We start from the raw sequence: 20,135 nt of genomic DNA on the forward strand, positions 1-20,135 counted from the left end.
TCTGTGTCCGGGGGAAGAGCATACATACAGTGATTACGTGAATAAATTGTAGTGTTTCCTCAGCCCGTCACTCACTCCATGCTGTCAGAGAGGGTTTGTCTTTCTGATGCTTTAGATACGGACGCCCTTTTAATAGGAAATCACCTGCAGCGAACGAGCGAAAGAAAATCAGAGAGGATGCGGTCTTTGCACGGAATGGTTGACGCCGAGTTAACCTTTTCCTAAACCCCGAATTTGCTGCTAATTAAACGGCGCCTGTGGAAAAGAGAACAATTGAAAATACTCCAAAATATGAAGTCTTCAGGAGGGACTCAAAATATCACCACAATAAAATCACAACATCCGATGCAAAAGCAAACCAATAAATATTGCAAACACATTGATTGACATTCCAGTTTTCAGTTAGGCTTTCCCTAAGGTATAAATAAAAATCGGCTTTTCTTGGACTTGCACGATTTTGTCGAACCCAAACTGAGTACAATGTGAACACAGGCCAGTGCACAGAGGGGGATTTGATATTAGGATAGATTATGAGAATAGATTTATAAAACAGATTTATAAGTGCACTGAATGGAAAAAAAAATGATGCAGACTGATCCATTATTCTTATTTGGGGCAACTGGTTGAAATGCTTAGATGAACTTAAGAATTTGCCCACTACAACTTCAGAACGCGAGTCATCCGTCAGTTACGAAGTCTTCACCATGATTTAAATTAATTCAAGCTCTTCAGCAAATGCATACGCCGCAAACCGGACCTATAGAGGCAGATAATCACTTTGCACATCCTTACAGACCGCAATGACGTGAAAACGTTTAAAACTAGAAATCATTTTCTTTTGGGTGGAACGACATTATAATGCCGCCTACATTCTCCCTCGCCCAATACTTCTTTCCATTTGCGGGGAGAACAAAATCTTGTTCTCACGCACATGGTTTGGCCTCGGGGTGTGAGGGAGACGATGGAAGTACTGGCGTCACTGTTGTGTGACAGGTTGTGAATTAAGTTATGCGGTGGGCATAGTTGGCAAACATTTCAGCTGAATTAATCTAAATAATTTTACTTCTATCAATGTCAACTGACAATAAAACAAGAGTTTCTTTACGTAATTAATTTACTAAAAGGAAATGCAGTTTAAATGTGTCAATTTTCTGTAAGAGAATAGCTTTGCCCACTGCGCAAAAGTTCAGGTATTGAGAAGAAACAATAGTTCACGTTTTTGAACAATTTTTCGTCAGAAGTGATTACTGAAGAAAGACGCCTTGTGCTTCCATTTTGAACAACTGCAAACATGGGGGAAACCGATTGGTATCAAGGAAACAGATATAGGCTAACTATTTTTGCTAGTATCGTAAATTAGCCAACTTCATAAATACAAAGAGTAAAAAATGAAAGCGTGGGATAAGCACATAAAAAACGTTATTATGATTGGTACTTATAAACACGTACTAGTTTTAGCAGATTAAAAATGATAATGATTATCTTTTTTTTTCAATCGCAGAGAAGAGGCAAAATAATTTAGCAAACGTTTAGTCCCTGTACAACTACCGCAGGTGCTATTTTGCACTTATAAAACAGGTGAAGGCTTGGTGTGACTGCTTCCATGATGCTGAAGAAATGCCCCCCCCCCCAACCCCCACAAAATAGCAGAATTTCTCAGTCCCTTTATATCTCTTTATTTTTGTACAACACAAATAAAGCTCTTTTTTCAAACAGGCAATCATCAAAGGGATTTCACAGCTATCAACTATCATTGCCAAATGAAGGAGCAGAGAAAGAAAAATAAACCGGCAGATAGATTCACTGAACAAAAAAAAAGCACAAAATTAGAGAACTGAATTCAAATTCATGAATTTCTTTACTTTTTTTTTTAAAAAGACATTTAAGTGAACAATTTTGTCCATGTCTTGTTCCAACCTTTGGAAATTAGAATGCGATGCTTGGGGCCTCTTGCTTCCAGGAGTTTTCCATAGCAGATCTATGGCAGTGTGTGTTATTCTGGGTGAGCGGAGAGAGAGAGTTAGCGCAAAGGGGGGAGAGAAAGGGGATTTTGGGGGTGTGCATTTCACAAAACAGATGTGACAATTTGGCAGCGTGGAGTGTAGTCCCTCACTGAAGAGCATGTTTCACACACCTGCACAGAATTCCAGACCTTTAGCTCAAATAAACCCCTCTGCTATAGCCTCTCTGCTCCATACAGCGATGCCATGTCTGCTCTCCAGCGACCTAAAGGCGCTGCTGTCAATCTCAAATGCAAACATGTTTCCCCACTTCAAATCAAGCAACTGTTTCTTGTTTTTTTTTTTTGTTTGTTTGTTTGTTTTTTAATCAAACCATAGAGGAGCTAATTCCTATTTGATCACAAAAGAATATTTCTGTATCTTGATGATTGATATATTGAGATATTCAGTGATTTAAGTGAATGGACATGTTTTAAGCTCTGTCCAAACAAAACTGTCAGAGAAAGGGCTATCCCTTTGCACTGGCATTTATGGGTTTCGAAGACTCTTTTGTCAGTAAAGGTCGTAGCCTACAATAAGGCCACTTTGGTTGCTTGTCCTGTCCACAACGGTGCGCCCGTTTGAGGCTAGAGGTGGGAAATGTTCATCTGGTGATTGATAGTCATTTCGGGTAGTCCACAGATCCATGGATGATGGTCCGTCTCTGATTGGCTGGGATAAAATGTCACTGGATGGACATTTTGTCCATGGTGTCAGACACCTCTGTGTTGACTTGAGAGGCAATGCTGGCAGGTGTTACATTCAAGTGAATGTCATACTGCTGGTCCAGGCCCAGATAACTGTCACTCATCAGGTAAAGTGTATAGATACACCTGAAAAACGAGGAAATGACAAGAGATTGTTAGGAAATACAGCTCTAGCAGTTTTGGTGCAATTTTGTTTTCTGGGTTAATAACTGAAAATTCATTTAAGAATTTATGGACAGAATTGAAATAGATCTTCTGAAATCACCCAGAGCATACCTCTGAACAGTTTGTTGATGATGAATGAGGCATTGTCTGTGTAATGAGGGGAGATGTCTGAGTGTGTGTAATGAAGTGAAAAAACTCTAACCTCCCTGTCTTCTCTGGGGTGTAGAAGGCCACGGAAACCACACTGCGGTTGCGTACATATCCCACACGTTTGACAGCCAACAACTCCCTCTTCTCTACCTCTCCCATAACCAAAAACCAGCCCTCGTCCTTTGGCTTGGGGAAACGTGGAGCTTGGGCTCTGCTGTCCTGCTTCCTCTGTAAAAATCACATTCAATAATTCAATCAATTAACCAATCAACCAATCATCTGCAGACTCGACGGTGTAATTAACCAATCGGAACTAAGCAGGCAACAAATTGGCAGCGTGTGGGCGAGGACTTACTCTCTGCTGGCCTATGTTGATGCGGTGTAGTGACACCTGGAGGACGTACTCCTGGTCAGCGTGCACAGACAGCCAACTGCTCTCGTCTCTGATATTGGAGACACTGGTTGGCAAACAACGCTCAGTTTGTTCCTCACACTCCTCCCACCAGCCTTTTACACTCAGAGATACCTCTATTACTGGCAGATGACTCAGAAAGCTCCATGCCTGAGAGAGAGGGAGAGGGAGAGAGAGAGGGATACAGAGAGGGAGAGAAAAGACAATGAGAACGATTTTTGCAAATGTTATAGTCCTGAAGCAAACCAAAGAGTGTTAATGCTGACTGTGAGAATCTGCACAGATTAGTTCAACAATATTAAAAGATTAAAGACCGAAAACCATGTGCAAAAGGAAAAAAAAAACAACAACAACAACATAAAATGTACAAGATACATTCTGCAGTGCATTGCGCAGTGAAGTGTAATAGTTATTTGTGCATTAAATGTAATAATTCGTGATGAACAATTAATGAGGTTATCACAATACTTTCACTTCTGCTCTCTGTTGATGGAAAGAATGGAGGCTTATTGAATTACTGAGAAAAAACCAAGAGAGTGAGATTAAGAGACAGATTTTGTTTTGTGTGAGTATATGTGTTTATGAGAGAATAATGGAGAATGGAGAGGGAGTGTTTGGTTGCTTTGCTGCCGTCAGTATTAAAGATACGAAGAAGAAAGGGGGTAGGAAAAAAAAAAAAAAAAGCCACACAGACTCACCCTGCCAAAGCTATTTATGTGAGGATTACTCTTCCTTAGTGAATCAGATGAGGACGCGATGGTGCATGTCGTTATTTAATTAGCAGGGCCATGGCTGGTGGGGTAGCGGGGGTGGGAGAGAGGGGGGCGGCCGGAATACTGATGGGGTGTGGGCGCTGGGCTAGCTGCTGTGCCCGGACGTTCTCATTACCGCTGCAATTAGCACTTAGATTGGAGCTCTAAACCCTCTCATTTGGGAAGTAATTGGGGATCCTGGTGGTACCTAAGACCACCGTGACAGTCTGTTGCTTTCAGCAAATCACTTCTTGGTGTGTGTATGTGCCTGTGTGTGTGAGAATATGTGTGTGTATGCATTTCAGCAAGCATTGTGTCTGATGTGTGTTTATTAGGTGTTGACAGAGTATGTCAAACCAAGCGCCAGGGAGAGGAAGTGTTGGATTTTTTATTTTTATTATTATTATTTTTTTATTTTTTTTAAAGATTTTTACAAACTTGGAGTTCATCCAACCGTTAATACTGAAAAAGAATGTGTCTCATAAAGAGGTACGCATCTGACCATGGATTAGAAGAGTAATGTGCTCTCTTCCATGCTGAACCACTGTCCAACAGTGTTTTCAAATTGTCTGATTTGACTTTAGGTCTCTGTAGGTGTGTTTTGGTGTGTTACCTGGGAGATCTGATTTGGCTGAAACTCATCTCTAACCATCGTGGCAAAAGTTTCTTCCTTTCCATCACAAGCGGCGATGAGTTCAGGTAGCCCTTCGATTGGTCCATGATACCCTCTTGCTCCACCCCTTCCACCTCTGGAACTCCACCTCCTATAATCAAAAGCAGGGTCCACTGCTGTTCATGCAAGACACTATTGACCAATCAAACCAAAGGGCTGCTACAGCACCGCCTGCCTCAGTTTCCTGCTGTCTCAGCACGGCGGGAGCCTTCGCCTTTCCTCATCTGTCTCTTACCATTTTTATTGTTTTTTTCACCAATTTACACTTCACGGCGGGGCACAGACACAGAGAGACACATTATGCGCAGGAGAAAATTCAGCACCAATGTCTGCTCTATCCTCTGTCTAAGTCCGTGTGTGAGAATGTTCTTGGTGTTGCTGTAAGAGGACGCCAGTGGGGCCGGAGTTGGAGGCTGGTCAGAGAAAAGTCAGCGCTGATAAGTGATGCTAATCATGTTTGCGGAGTTTGATAAGAGATGGTGGTGGGATTAGCGGCTAATCCGTGTCATAGTGTGGTAATCAGAGCACACAGGTGAGAGCCAGTGCTCCCTGTGACACCGCTGACAGGAAGAGAACGCTCTGCTCCAGCAGTGACAGGACCAGGTAAATATATGCCAGCCTTTAACTGGCCCTGCTCCAGCCCGGAGAAACAGGAGGAGGAAGGCAGCAGACAGCAATTTAAAGGGACAGACCTCACTATAAAAAAGGGGCATGATTCATACGATGGGATAATGTACAGCTATTACCGCTGGCCATTGCTATATTTGTACCAAACAGTTACTGGTATAGGAAAAAGCTGGGTAAAAATGACAGGACTGCAGAACGTTTGAATGATGGTGTCAGGAGTATGTGTGTGTGTGTGTGTGTGAGGGAGATGTTTGTACCTGAACAGGTAGAGGTCCTGTTGTTCTACATGTGGCAGAGTGAGTAGGGAGGAGTCATGAAGCCACCGTGCCTGAATGATCATCTGGACTAGGTTACAGACACTGAGAGCAGACACCAGCCAGCCCTCATTGGCCACCACATCCAACATAGCCTGGGCCAAAGAAAGACACATGTCAGAGAACCAGAACCCACACACACACAGATGCATATATATATATATATATATATATATATGTAAAACCATGTATATTTACATATACAACCACAGTTATCAAGCCATGGACGGCTATCCAGTACAGTTTGGAATGTTAACTGCAGAGGACAATAATGCCCATGCTAATCCTTACAGTTTTATTGGCTTTAAGATGATGCTATATGTTCAGATTTAACTGCATTCATGTTTATTTTTTAAATGAAGAGAACTTAAATTCTGAATGAGCTTTTCCTTCAGGCCTATAAACAAACTGGAAACAGGCTTTAAAGAGCACACAGATCTGATTACTGAGGTGGACTATACCTTTAAACTCTAACCCGTCCTTTACTTTCCATTCTATAGTAATTCTCTTTACCACTGACCTTCCTGTAATAATTAACTTGATTAATCAAAAAGTCATTTCCTCTCTGTAACTATGACTAAAAAGCACCTTGAGTGCACCAGCAAGCCCAGCAAGTTAATCAAAATGCTAATGCAGTACAAATTAAAGTTGTGATTAACATTTCACAGTAGCTGCGGCAAATTGATGACAGCAATAGGCTGATGTCACTAAAGCCCCTGAGTCTGGGCTGAGTGAGAGAGAGAGAAAGAGAGAGAGAAAGAGGAAGGGAGGGTGTGAGTGTGTGTGTGTGTGTGTGTGTGTGTGGGGGGGGGGGGGCGTGGCTTCCTTCCGTGTGGGCATAACCATACGAGCATCTCATTTAACTTGCCCCTTTACACTAGTCAAAGAGGAAAAGGACTTGGGAAAATCCTACTCACACACCAGGACAAACATAAGGCATCTCATTATCGCTGCAATATTAGCAATTACTTATCCAACCACTTCTGTGAATTCCATAAATCCGAGTTGATGTGTTTGCGCGCGCGTGTCACAGTCTGAATAAGTATGTCTCGAAATGTTTGTGTGATTTCTTTTTTTTTTTTTTTTCCTAGCGAGGTAAAATCTCAAACATTCACGGGAGGGATGCATCTTGACTCTTCTGTGTATGTGTTCATTCCCAGATGCGACGGTGAAGAGTACTTCACCATATCACAATCTGTATGTAATATGGATGGAGAGTTATCAAACACTACAGCGTAGAAGTCATTTAATCCTGAAAGCTCATCGCGCTTACTTGCAAATGAAAACATATGCATTATTACAGATTTTTTTTTTATGTACCATCGCTTCTTTCCATTTTCAAAAAAAAGAGAGTAACAGGTAAAGAAGCTAGGATACTGAGGAAAATGTAGGTTAACTAACTCACTAACTAAATAAATAAATATAGAAAGAATGTGAGAAAGAAAGACAAAAAGGAAGAAAAAAAGAAAGAGGGAAAGAAACATGTCAAAAAGTACAAGCCTGAGAGCAGGAAGACTACAGCCAGAGCACAGCAATATATCTATTCTAGAACTGTCTTCGAGGAACAAATCAAGCAATTTGTTGAAATGTAACTGGCTGCTAGACTTCAGTGTCTCTGTGACTTAATCCTTGGCCACTGCTCCACAGTTAGCTCAGCTGTGGGGTAGGAAAGGCTAGCAGGGAGGCATGCTGGGAAAAGAGGTATGCCGCTGGCAGTGCAGCTCCAACCTGGCACAGCAGGAACCAAGGCAAGTAACCACACGGACAAGCATGGACAATCACTAGCAGACACACACACACACACACATGCTCCACCAGCTCATCTACAGGCATGGCCAATGGCTCTCAGATTCCAAAGACATGAGCCAATCCCCCAGCCTGCCTGGGTGAGCGTTCTCTCTCTCTCTCTCTCTCCCTCTCTTTTTCTCAAAAAAAAAAAAAAACCCCACACAGACACTCACACGCACACATGCAAATGCACACGCACACACATACACACGATAAAAAAAAAACATTCTTGGGCTCTGACAATAGTCAACAGATCCAGGGACTTGCTATCAGGCATGAACAATCAACACTCTGTATTTTAGTGCAGGCAGAGTTGTGTCAGTAATGGGAGACTTGGTTGTTATGGCTTAACCTCTGTGTTCTGCTTTTTTTTTTTTTTTTTTTTTTTTAAACACAGTGTGGGCGAGGAGCAGCGGCAGTAAATCATCTCCACACCTCTGCCATGGTCCTCAGAAGGGCGTCCCAGTGAGTAACGCCGTCTCTCAGGATGTGTGGTGCACCAGTGTCTGCAGGAGCTCTCAGCGCACCATCGGTCCAAACCACAAGGGTTAGAGCGTCTTAGTATGTGTTTAGAGCTCTCTCTTTTTTTTTTTTTTTTTGCATACACGGTAGGGAGAGACCGCTTTAAAAATAATGCTCAGATGAGACTATCCACTGTTTGTCTGAATGTTTCCATCTCATATGTTTCCTGTGCTTTTTGTCGTTTCTCTAGAACGACTGTGACAACAACCATTTTTTTTCTTGGCTGAGGGGTGACTCCATTATAATGCATTTTTATATCAGGGGCTCTTACATTACCAACTGATATAATCAATCCATTCCTCTATACCAAAAAAGTACGTATGGTCCGCTAATTTATTGAGTCAACAAACGCAAATAAAATGTTCCTACAAGTCGTTTCGAATGTTCCCATACACAGAGCCATATATTCAATTCTACACGTATGGATACATCACTTTGGGAAGGGTGAATGAGTTGTGCTGTCGTTTCAGAGTGGGTGTGTATATTTGATCTATAGGAGAAGAGCTGGTTTAACTGTGTTTTGGCTCTGAGCCACTGTAAGTGTCTGGGCTTTGGACTGTATTTATAGGTCTAAGGACTCACACCTCCCAACAATGCCATGTCACAGACAGAAAAAAAACTGTTAGGGAACAACGCGGGACTGGCCAGAGTGTATGGAGAAATCGATAATTACTAAATGCGAAATGCAGTTTTAATTATGGGTTCATGAATGTGCATACATGAATTACGTATGAGTTGTGATGTGCTGTGCTACAGAGCCCTTGAAGATGTTTCTTGGCTGAAAGATCAGTTCTTGTCTTCAGTTCAGACTTGGCAAGATAGAAAGGGCTATATGAGGTACTATCCTGCTGATTCTAGCTCACACAGATGTGAAACAGCAGGAAAACAAAGAATCCCCTGCTAATCTGGGGCTTAGGCAAGATTTCACTTTTGTGGGAAGGGGGTGATGGGGGGGGGAGTTTTTTCCGTATGTAACATCCGAAAGATTTTCAATGACACATGGAAATGTGCTCAGTTCTGAGGTCTCCGGGCCACAAATCGATTTTATGATGGATGCAAGCAAGCAAATTGCTTTGATGGCAGTGAAAGGTAAGGTTGCAGTTCAATGTATAGGATCTGGATTGACTCCGTGCAATGCTGTACATGCCAGCAGAACACGCATACACACTTTAAAAATGGAAACCAGAAACCGGACGCATGCCTGTCATAGCACAGTGACAAATTCACAGAGGCACACAAAGACAGACATTCACACGCACACACACACACACACTCTCTCTCTCACACACGCGCACACACACACGCACACGCACACGCACAGACTGACCTGGCAGATTCGGATAGCGTTGTCCAGGACAGTTTTGGTGTCGGTGCCATAGTCACTGCAGGGCAGTTGTGCGCGGCTGAAGTGGGCCTGGAGTAGCAGGTGGGTTTTAGTGTGGGCACTGTCGTAGGAGTGAGGGTTCACCTGCAGGGGGAGTCGCTGAGCCAGCTCACTGTTCAGCTGGTCCTCATTGTGTCTGACCGGCAGTTCCGCATACTCCTCCGCATCCTGACGCAATGAGAGAGAGAGAGAGAGAGGGAGAGAGAGAGAGAGAGAGCACAGGTCAACTGTGATGTCCACTCCTTTGGGCAAAGAACCTTTTGTTTAAGTGTCTGTTTAAACATCTGCATCAGTGTCCTTCGGAACAAAAGCCTCTGCTTTTACAATACCAGTCTCTCACCGGTTTTATACCTAATGTCAAAGGCAGATCCTCCCCACCTGCTTAAATGATAAAATATCTCAGATTCCAAAAACGGTTTGTGCTGATTTTGTCCAAAAATAACGTACTTCTCCTGGACAGAACCATACAAAAATATCGATTCTGAAAGGAACGTGACTAATTTCATTCGCCATAGGCCTGTTCCTTGGTTGGAGTTTTTATCCTACATAACCTTATGTCACCTCAGATCCATTTGATTATTTCGTTCGGTATGGAGAGGCTTCGGGGAAAAATGCTCTCATGTCAAAAGATCAAACAGTGCCACTGCACACCATGCATGCAGGCAGGTGGCTACTGCTCCAATGTCATTCAATTAGAAGTTTCTCAATGCAGAGGCACAGGAGCAACAGGAATAAGAAGACAAATTAGTTACACCTCTCTCCTTTTCCTCTCAGTCTCTTCACCTCAATCCATCACCGCAAAAATGCTGCGTTTCAAAAAATAACAAGGGGGGTGGGGGGGGGGATGGGGGGGAGGAAAATGGCAAATGGCAGAAAATGCAGAACGAGAAAACATCAGTAGATGATTTATCCGTCTGGGATGCTGTGTCTGCATACAGATGTACAGAAGATAAAGTGTGCAAGTTGATCTATAAACGTGGGCCATAATACAAAGCTCCCCTCATTTCCCCCATCCCTGAGTGACATTTACACAAGGAGAGAGTGAAAGAGAGAGAGTGAGAGAGAGAGAGTGAGAGAGAGAGATCACAGCTCTGTGGAGGGTTGAGTGGGTAAAGTCAGGGCGTGCATTTGATTCCTCTGGCTTGTTTCCGTTCCCTTGACAGACAGGACAGAAATGCTGCTAATGTGAGCTGCTCTCTCTCTCACAGATACAGACCCTGAAGAACCTGCTCATCTCTCCATCTCATTAACGAGGATGCATTTTCACTGACAGTCTGACAAGAATTCACTAAATGTACCTGGGGTGTGCAGAGGTAGAAACAGATAGAGAGCAAATGTTGAGAGAGAGAGGGAGAGAGAGAGAGAGGGAGAGAGAGAGAGGGTTAGTGTAAGAGTGTGAATGTGCGTGCGTGTGTGTGTGTAACAGAGAGAGAGAGAATGGGTTATAAAGAGAAATCGACTGGGTGCCTCATTACCAGGCACACCACAGTAATTACGGGACACTGAGGAGCTGTGGCTCCTTTCTGTTAGTGACAAGGGAAGTGATTTGAGGGCATTCAGCAACTGGTTAGGGTGGAGTAAAGGCTAGAGGGAGGGTCTGCCTCATTTCATGCTTTTGTTAGTCTCCCTGTGTGAGAGTCAAAGAAACAGTCGTGTTAAGTGATTGATTGGTAGGCACTAACTAAGTAGTTTCATTATAATGGGACAATGTGACCTTACCATACATCTCACTGCACTTCACCACATGCTAGTTTAGAGCCTCATCATTCAGTGAAACATGTGCTCTCTCTGCTCTCTAACACACACACATGCACGCACACACACGCACGCGCACGCGCACACACGCACACACACACACACGCACACCCTCTGTTCACGTGGTAAACTATTGGCAGCTGCTTTGGGGTAGACTTGGATTATTCACAGACACAGCTCAGAGGTGTAGGTGTGACGGCTTTCCCACTGAGGGGTGGTGTCTCCCTTCCTGCCCAGGTCAGGGCCCTGACAGAGAGGGAATGAGGCTTTCTGTACCCTGTCACAGACCAGTCATGGTGTATAACACAGACATAGGCAGAGTGGCAAACCTGAACAGTATCTGACATCCTTCTGAGAACAGGTCTGAGGCCCTAATACACAAACTATCAATGTTTGTGAAAAAATGGCTTCATGTGAAATACTGTATTCCATAATACACAAATACAAATACATACATACACACATATATATATATATATATATATCTATATATATATATATATCTCACACACACACACACACACAAATATATATTTATATATATACACAAATATATAAATACAAATACAAGAGTTTTAGACAGTGATTTCTACATGGCTCATTCACACTGGAACTGGAGCCTGCTATGGATTACACACTGGAACTGAAGCCTGCTATGGATCACAAATGAATTTATGACCATAATCCTGACAACACTTTCATCAACTCATCATTTACAGGTCTTGCTTCATCACTCATCATCAAAAACTGTCATCTTAATTTCTCAGTTCTGTACACAAGGAAGCAAACGGAAAACCACAAAGACATATACTCATAAAAATAAAGATAAATACAAACAACAACAAAAAAAAGGTATTAATACGTGCCATAAGGAATAACAGCAATCATAAGGCAATAGGCTAAAATGGACCAGAGCACGTCTTTAAACCAAAACAACACCATCATATTCATAAAAATATATTCTAGGATTGTAACAGATTTGAGACTGCAACCTCTGATTACAGAGTGTGTATTTATAGCCCAGTACACTGTACGGCTGCAGTGGCTTGGACAGCTTTACAGGTACAGAAAATAAATCAAGACACGAGAAATCAAGACACACGAGAGAGAGAAAGAGCTCAAGCATACGCATGAACTCAGAAACAAAGCTCATTTAAAAGACAGAACAAAAAAAACCCCAACAAAACTTTCCACCATTTTAAATACAACCACCTATGGCAGAAATGAAGGTTCTGTAGTTAATCAAAATGAAAATGAACAAAGACAGTTTTCCATTTATGAGTATTAAGTGCATGTGCAGAGGTGTGCACACACATAATATAAACGTCGGATCTGCTAACGCCCAGTCGAAAGGCCACTTGACCGTTTCCTCATTAAGTCACTTTAAAACTTAACACTGTCTTAGATATGTCAGCTGGTACAAAGTGTGATTCAGGTGAATTATAATTAGTCTTTAACTCAAACCGCAACCCAAAGCTGCCAAGAGATGACGACAATTAACATCATCATAATGAGAATTACAATGATGATGACGACTATGACCATGACGATTATTATTATTATTGTTGTTGCTGTTGTTGTTATTATTATTATTATTGAGGCAGTGCGATTTTGCCGTGGAGGGTTAATAAATACACGAGGTCTCTCAGACAGGGATTAAACGGTGGGCGAAGGCAAAGTTTCAGCGCTGTTCCTCTCTCTGACAGCTTTTCGGCCGACCTGCGATGTGAGTGGGGGTTTCTCTGGAGAGGAGTGTGGGGTTAGAGGATGGGACCAGGCCCAGACAGATGTGATGTCACTGGCCTGACAGTTAGGTGTGAAATGGCTTTGTGTCCCAATTATGACTGCAATCATCTGGAGCGGAGCAGAGAGGGGGAGAGCTCCCCATGAGGGCCAGTAACACAAGAGCCAGAGCAATAAACCTCCTAATGAGGCACAAGTAAAGAGGTGCTAATTTTCACACAAGTCCTGACGAGTGTGTGTGTGTGTGTGTGTGTGTGTGTGAGTATGAGTGTGTGTGTAAGTGTGTCTGTAAATTAGCGGATAGCAGGTGGATAGGAGCGATTGAGGGTATATATACGCACCTCAGCCCTCTGCGTAAAGTATAGCCTTTCTGGTTAAATAATCAACTGTGAGAGAGACGAGAGAGAGAGGCCAATGACACCACTCACCGTCAGGATGGAGAGCAGCTCGTGAACAGGAAGCTCTGCTTTCAGCCTCTCCTTAAACATGCGCATGGTCTGGTGTTTGAGGTAGTAATAGGAGGCAATGCGTCCGTACGTCAGTGGCTCAATGGCACGGTCGTCCTGAGGAGTGAGGGAGACTTTATGAGTGTGTTGTCATATTTCAGGTCGGGTATTTTTTAGTTTGTTTACATGCATTTTTACGCTGAAGTGATGACAACAAAACAATTAAACATTAAGCTCTGAGAGAGATGCAGTTTAGTGCCCATACACATACTTACATCTTGAATTTCAATGCAGTAAGAACACTCAAGGTCCCTTAGACTTCTCTCCACCAAATTGGACAGGTACTTGTTGATACACTCATGACTGATGTCTTCCAAGTTGTAGTAACTTTATTAAAATTAGGAGGAAAGAACAAAATAGAATAAAATCATTCTTCGGGGGGGGGGGGGGGGGGGGGGGGGGGGGGGGGGGGGGGGGGGGGGGGCAGAACTGTGCATTTGCATTCCGCATTATTTGACATTAACTGAACCAGATTCTCTATTTTCAATAGAATCTTTAACGGCTGTAAATAGAGATGCACAGAGTAACTCAGGGTCATGTAAACCTACACCTAAGTAGTTAGGTAATGTAGGATTTATTATTTATTCCATAAAATCTAAGAAATACATTTCCTCGTGGTCATGAGAACTGAAAACATTCGTGCCCACTGACGGATAACAAATCTACATTTGATGTGTTAATAGCAGATTTCTAAATATGGCACAGAAGGCAAAGATCTGAATTTGCTCATGATTTACAAAACCACAGGAGCTAACAGTTGAAAAAAAAATTACTGACACGTGTACACACGTGAACGTCTCTCTCTCCCCCGACGTAGACAAGCAGGCCTTTAGAAAAATGCTTATGGTAAAATGATTCCCAGGTCAGGCTCATATTAGCTGAGCTAAGACACAGCAATGCAGCAAAAATCACTTCCATGCACCAAAATCACGCCTGTTTCTGTAAGAGCTACCACATGAAACAAGGCACAAATGTACAGAACTGATCACCTCATGCACTGGCCATGACAGCTAACATTTCTCTTTGTTGTATGTGTGGGAGAGAGAGAGAGGCAGAGAGGGGGGGGGGGGGGAATGGAGAGAGAGTTTGTGAGACAAATTTGTCAAAGACTAAATAGATGATTATGACTATAAGAAACATTCTGAGATAGACAGTGCATAGTTGTACCGCTGCAAAACTCTCTCACATTTCCAGGGCTACATTTTCATGTTCTCATCTATTGTGTTTTTGTACACAAAGGCTGTGTATCATTGTGTATAAGTATATAATCTTATGGATAACACCATGATACCGAAATACTCAAAAGGCCCTTACATTTACCTCCCATACAAGTGTTTCTGACTCTCACGGATATGAAATGGAGACATTTCTCAAACAGTGCTATGAATGCTTTCTGTTGAGAGAGTATTACCAACTTCTCAGTAGATAAGTATATCACTGTTTAAAGTTGGACTTACAAAGACTGGTTTTTTCCTTGGATTTTTCACATTTTCTTTTTTGAAATATCTCACAGAGGATCCGTGAGGTATTTAACAGAGGGGGCTTAGCAGACTTAAATCAACTTGAATCTACTTTAACCATCTAAGAAAAATCAGGACCGACCAAGAAGAATTCTCCAATTGGACAATCTTGACTTCTGACACCAGGTTCACTTAAGCTATCCTAACAAATCTTGCTTTTTGTAATAACCTGCCAATATGTGGGTGTTAATATGTTGCGAAAACACACACGGTCCAATCTCCACAGTATTCCTCAAATGAACTTGTCACGACAGCTAAATTTATCGGGCCATTTTCAGCTGGACAGCATGGCAAACAGAGGCTGAATATTTACAGCGCTGTTAACTAGTGGAGAAACGTGTTGCCAGGGTAATTGGCCATGTGTAAGAGATGCCGCGCCTGTGTGTGTGTGTGTGTGTGTGCGCGTAGGGATCTGTGTTGGGGCATGGGGAAGGGGTGGTGGTGGTTGGGGGGGGTCCTTGGCTGATACCGGGTAAGGAATAAAAGGAATAAAATAAGGAAGAAATGAAAACCCTTGAAAACATTTCTAACCCGTTTCTCTCACTTCAAATCTATAACCGGGTTCAAATTAAGGACGCAACATAAAATTCAATTCTGAAGGAGAAGACAAAAAAAAATCCTCAGGCCATCTGAGAGTTCTCAGAGCACCTCCCATGTTTAATGTAAGTTTAATGTTCACTGCACTGGCCATTGCCATCACTCCAGTTTGTGTATAAAGGGCTGCTCTACAAAGAGAGAGAGAGAGAGAAAGAGAGAAAGAGAAAGAGAGAGAGAGAGAGAGTAAGAGAGCATGTCTGTGGCAGGCTCAGTTCTCCGACGAGTTCATCTGTGCTTAAGGGTTGCTCTGTCTTGGGCTTGTTGTGAACACCTTGCTGCGTGATTAAGTCATTGCCATTATCATTATCACCATTCTGCTCCTGATGGTATTGAGATGGTGCTCGGAGCCTTTTATAGGCCCCCCGGGGCCCTCGCCTGCTGAGAGAGAAAAACGCCGGCGCTCCCGGAAACGAGCCCACCGCGTGAATCATTGCTGCTGAGCGATTGCCCGTGTCAAGGTGACTGCTTCAGCGGGTTGGATTTTTAACAGCACGCCGGACAGATGGATAGATGGAAAACGAGTAACGTGTTATCTTGCTCTCAGAAATGGCCTTCAACTCACACACACATAAACTCCCCTCACACGCTGGAGAATATTGTTAAGGGTATTATTGTAGTATGGAATTGTGGCCTTTTAGCGAAATGTCTTGACATTGAACGGCAAACGTGCAAAGGTTTCTTTTCATGTTCCTTTTAACTCCAATAGTAAGAATCTTAAGCTGAAGTAGTATATTTTAAATACAGTCTTTAGAAACGTTCTTGAGAAACAACATAAAGGTGAAGCGATATCTGGAGCAAAATTTTTAAGATTCAGTGAGATGCTTTTGCGATGATCACTTCACTCTGTTGGCCTGCACAATGAGCAGTGTCGTTGTTCAGTAGAACCGAGAGGGGCCAGTCAGGCCTAAATGTTTAATGTGGGCTGACAGGCGTGCAAATGCCAGCCCTCTGGAATGTTCTAGAATCATCTCCTTCAATTCACAGCAGATGTCTATGCTGCCCTCTTTGACCTATGGAGCCAAAGATGTGTGTGAGCATACTCGTGTGTGGGTACTGTATTGCGCTGTGTGATGATAACAGTCCTGGTATGTGATGTTAGAGTGAACTACAAGCTGGCCTATGGCCTCTAAGTACAATAATGATTTTGCCATGGAAACAATACATAAAATCTCTTGTGTTTGTGGCAACCTGGAAATGGGGTTTGGCTTAGAGAGTGGGAGGTAAAGCCAGTTTTACATACAGTGATAATGAGACCAGCTAATGGAATCATTACATGCTTAACCATGCAAGTGATTTAACAAGCGAAGAGGGCTGCCATTAATACGGTTTCTACAACTGGTAACTCTACTGTCTCAGCTTATACGTCTTGGATCAGATTTAGTAAAAATGTATACTGCAGTGCCCTAGTTGTGTGTATTATTTGTAAAAATATTAATGTGACAAATTAAAAAGTCACACTGACTTCTAACTTTTACCTTGAACCAAAATTTAACCTCAATCCTTAATATCTTTTCATGTAATTCATTATCAGTAAACGTTAAGGAGGAGAAACCACAACTGTGGTTACACTCTGTACCTGCAGAAAAATCACTGTAATGTAAAACTGATATTTAAAAATGGACACTGCGGTTTTGGGGTGTGCTGACATTTTGAGGTTTGAAGCTGGACTTAAGAGCAAATAACTCTGGGATTTCTTCCTGCCCACATTCAAACACGCACCTCACATTTCACTCCTCACCAAGCTCAACTAGTGATGAGTTACGGTTACCAAACTGTCCTGGGTGTGCCTAAGCAAACTGTCAGTCACTCACGAGGCCAGACGAGACAAGAGCTGCCTGGTATGAGCTGCTTCTCTGTCTGTCTGAGTCTCCATGGCCAATACCACTGAACTGTCTCACTGTACACTGTACCTGGGGTTCATGACTAGACGTCTGAAGAAGTAGGTCCAGGTGATGTAATCCATGGAGTCCTGCTTTGAAGTGACGGTCCCAGCGGCGATTTCGGCGTTCAAGTGGTCCGAGAGCACGCCTAGAAGACTGAAGAAGCAATTCCCATTAAACAAGGTTATGGTACACACGATATGAGAAAGAATCATGTAGGAAAGTTCAAAGTAAGGGAGTATTGACGTTTACGGGCTTCGGCTCACCTGGACTCGACAGGGAAGGGCTCGTACAGGAACTTCTTGTAGAAATCTTTCTTGATATCATGCACCAGGATCACAGCCTTCCCCTGGTCATCAAACTGTGGTCTGCCTGCTCGACCCATCATTTGCAGCACATCTGGAGAAAAGATGACAAAAAGCTATACCATCTGTGCAAAGATGAACACACACACACACACATACACACACAAACATACACACACACCATACCTGTGATGGGGTAATCAACATAACGTCTTGTTTTGCCATCAAAGTATTCTGTCCCTTTTACAATCACCAGATGGGCAGGGAAGTTTACTCCCCAAGCCAGTGTGCTTGTGGCAATCAGAACCTGAAAGATTAAGAGAAAAACGACCGTAAGTAAAACCAAACACAGTTATCATCAGCAAACCCCTCATACCTGCATATCACCGCTAACTCTGACACATGATCATCTTCTGCAATCTCAAACCATTTTAATGTGACTGTCTTTGACCTGTAGCACTGTCAGATATCACACCTGTGAATAACCCCTTAGACACGAAAAGTTAAAGTACAGGGTTAAAGAGTGTCCTTTTACCTATTTTCTTAGTTTATTAATGGTCACCGCTATAAAAAGGTGCAATAAAAAACATTAACTAATGTCTTGTTGTCATACCTGGATCTTACAGTTAACAAAAAGTTCTTCAACAGTTTTTCGATCTCTTTCATGCAGACCAGCGTGATGCATTCCGATTCCAAATGCCAGTGTCAACTTTAGATTAGACTCCCGCACCGTGGCAATGATGTCTGTCATCTGGGGACACAAGGATAAAAACATCACTTTAATTATCGCTTATAAACAAACACACATCACATTTGTAACCGATGGCAACATTCTAAACTATGACATTCAAATTCATTAACTCCTGAGTGCAGCAGTTGTTTATCATACAAAGTGTGCTAAAAAATAATTAATTTGTAAATAAATTATCCCTGAATAAATGTCTGTTAGAGTTATGCGACATGAGCTCTGGGTTTAGATTATAATAAGCTCCTAAAAAAAAAAAAAAAAAAAAAAAAAAAAAAAAAACTCAGTTGAAAGACAGAAAGACAGGAAGAGAGAAAGATAGAGATGTAGGGAGAGCAGAAGAGAAAGGGGCGGGGGGACCCCTGCTGGGAGACAGACAGCTAGAGCCAGCCGCCTGTCAGTCAAACAGCAGGGACTCCAGCTGCTACACGCCCCAGTGCAGAGACTCAGCATGGAGTAGCATATATCACTGGAACACACACACAGCAGAGCTAGAGCCTTAAATGTAATACACACACACACACACACACGTAGGGGCACACATGCGCATATACGTGTATACACACTATAGCCAGTGACTTTCAGTAATACATGCATATTCAAGAGCATAAAAACATACATGAACAGAACAGAGCCACATTGCTATTGTAACATACACATATAGGAGCAGACTCCTATGCACACACACCAGAGTTTACACAATTGGCCAGGACCTACAAGCAGACCCATGAAACTAACACGTATATACAAACACAGAGAGAAGATCTCTCATATATTGCTGAGGCCTTAGAGTTATGCAAAACGCATGCATGCGCGCATGCACACACACATCAACACACACACAAAAACACATAAACACAAACACACACACAAAATCTGCACCCTGTGTTCTGACACTTACAACCTTATAAAACACCCGACAGAATCGTGAGCACAAACTCAGTATGCACATACTCATACTGGAAACAAACACACACACACACAGTCTTTTCCCACCTCTGTGGTAAATATGAATCTTATATATGATGTTTCTTTTGGGTCACCAAACCCACAGCACTAATGCACTCATAAAAGACAGGCATTAATGTGCTTTATGGGGCTGGTAGCTTTTCACACAGATCAAAGAAGGAAAACATAAAGTTCCACAAAAGGCCCATGCTTCCTCACGTACATCAGTCAACTCTTTTAAATATATGAGACAGACAAAAACCACTCATTCAGACAGTCAATTTTTTCATCCTATCTCTACAGGCTTATGCATATGAGTACAAAAGTAAAACCACACATACAGAATCTTCACTGTGATTTACAGATCATTATAGATATAGAAGAGTTATATGTGTAAGCACACAGAATTCCAACAGCTGTGTTTGGGATACTTTGCAACCTATTAAATCTGCGAACGAGAGTGACTATTTGAATGTGTGTGTGTGTGTGTGTACGTTGGAGTACTTATTATATTGGCATAATTATCGGCCATAAGAGCAGTTGATGTTTTGATTGTGAGAAGTTGATTGCTGGGATAAGAGACAACATTTTTTAATCAAACACCTCTGTAATTGAGTGCTGTGAAAATATCGGTATACATGT

The 20,135-nt window shown here is 42.4% G+C and overlaps 1 protein-coding gene across 1 annotated transcript in view; it reads right to left on the reverse strand.

The window, feature by feature from the left end:
* Positions 1-2,429: 2,429 nt before the first annotated feature.
* Positions 2,430-20,135, reverse strand: part of ascc3 (activating signal cointegrator 1 complex subunit 3) — a 93,208-nt gene continuing 75,502 nt past the window's right edge. The window contains exons 31-42 of the mRNA XM_030781783.1: positions 18,414-18,551; positions 17,987-18,107; positions 17,762-17,894; positions 17,526-17,651; positions 13,714-13,825; positions 13,421-13,555; positions 9,438-9,662; positions 5,744-5,895; positions 4,800-4,950; positions 3,378-3,584; positions 3,075-3,250; positions 2,430-2,833 (exon numbers count right to left, since the gene is read on the reverse strand). Of these exons, the coding sequence (XP_030637643.1) occupies positions 2,686-2,833; positions 3,075-3,250; positions 3,378-3,584; positions 4,800-4,950; positions 5,744-5,895; positions 9,438-9,662; positions 13,421-13,555; positions 13,714-13,825; positions 17,526-17,651; positions 17,762-17,894; positions 17,987-18,107; positions 18,414-18,551 (1,824 nt within the window). The 3' untranslated portion in view covers positions 2,430-2,685. The remainder of the gene's footprint in view (positions 2,834-3,074; positions 3,251-3,377; positions 3,585-4,799; positions 4,951-5,743; positions 5,896-9,437; positions 9,663-13,420; positions 13,556-13,713; positions 13,826-17,525; positions 17,652-17,761; positions 17,895-17,986; positions 18,108-18,413; positions 18,552-20,135) is intronic.

Source organism: Chanos chanos, chromosome 8, assembly GCF_902362185.1.
Source record: "Chanos chanos chromosome 8, fChaCha1.1, whole genome shotgun sequence".
NCBI lineage: Eukaryota > Metazoa > Chordata > Actinopteri > Gonorynchiformes > Chanidae > Chanos > Chanos chanos.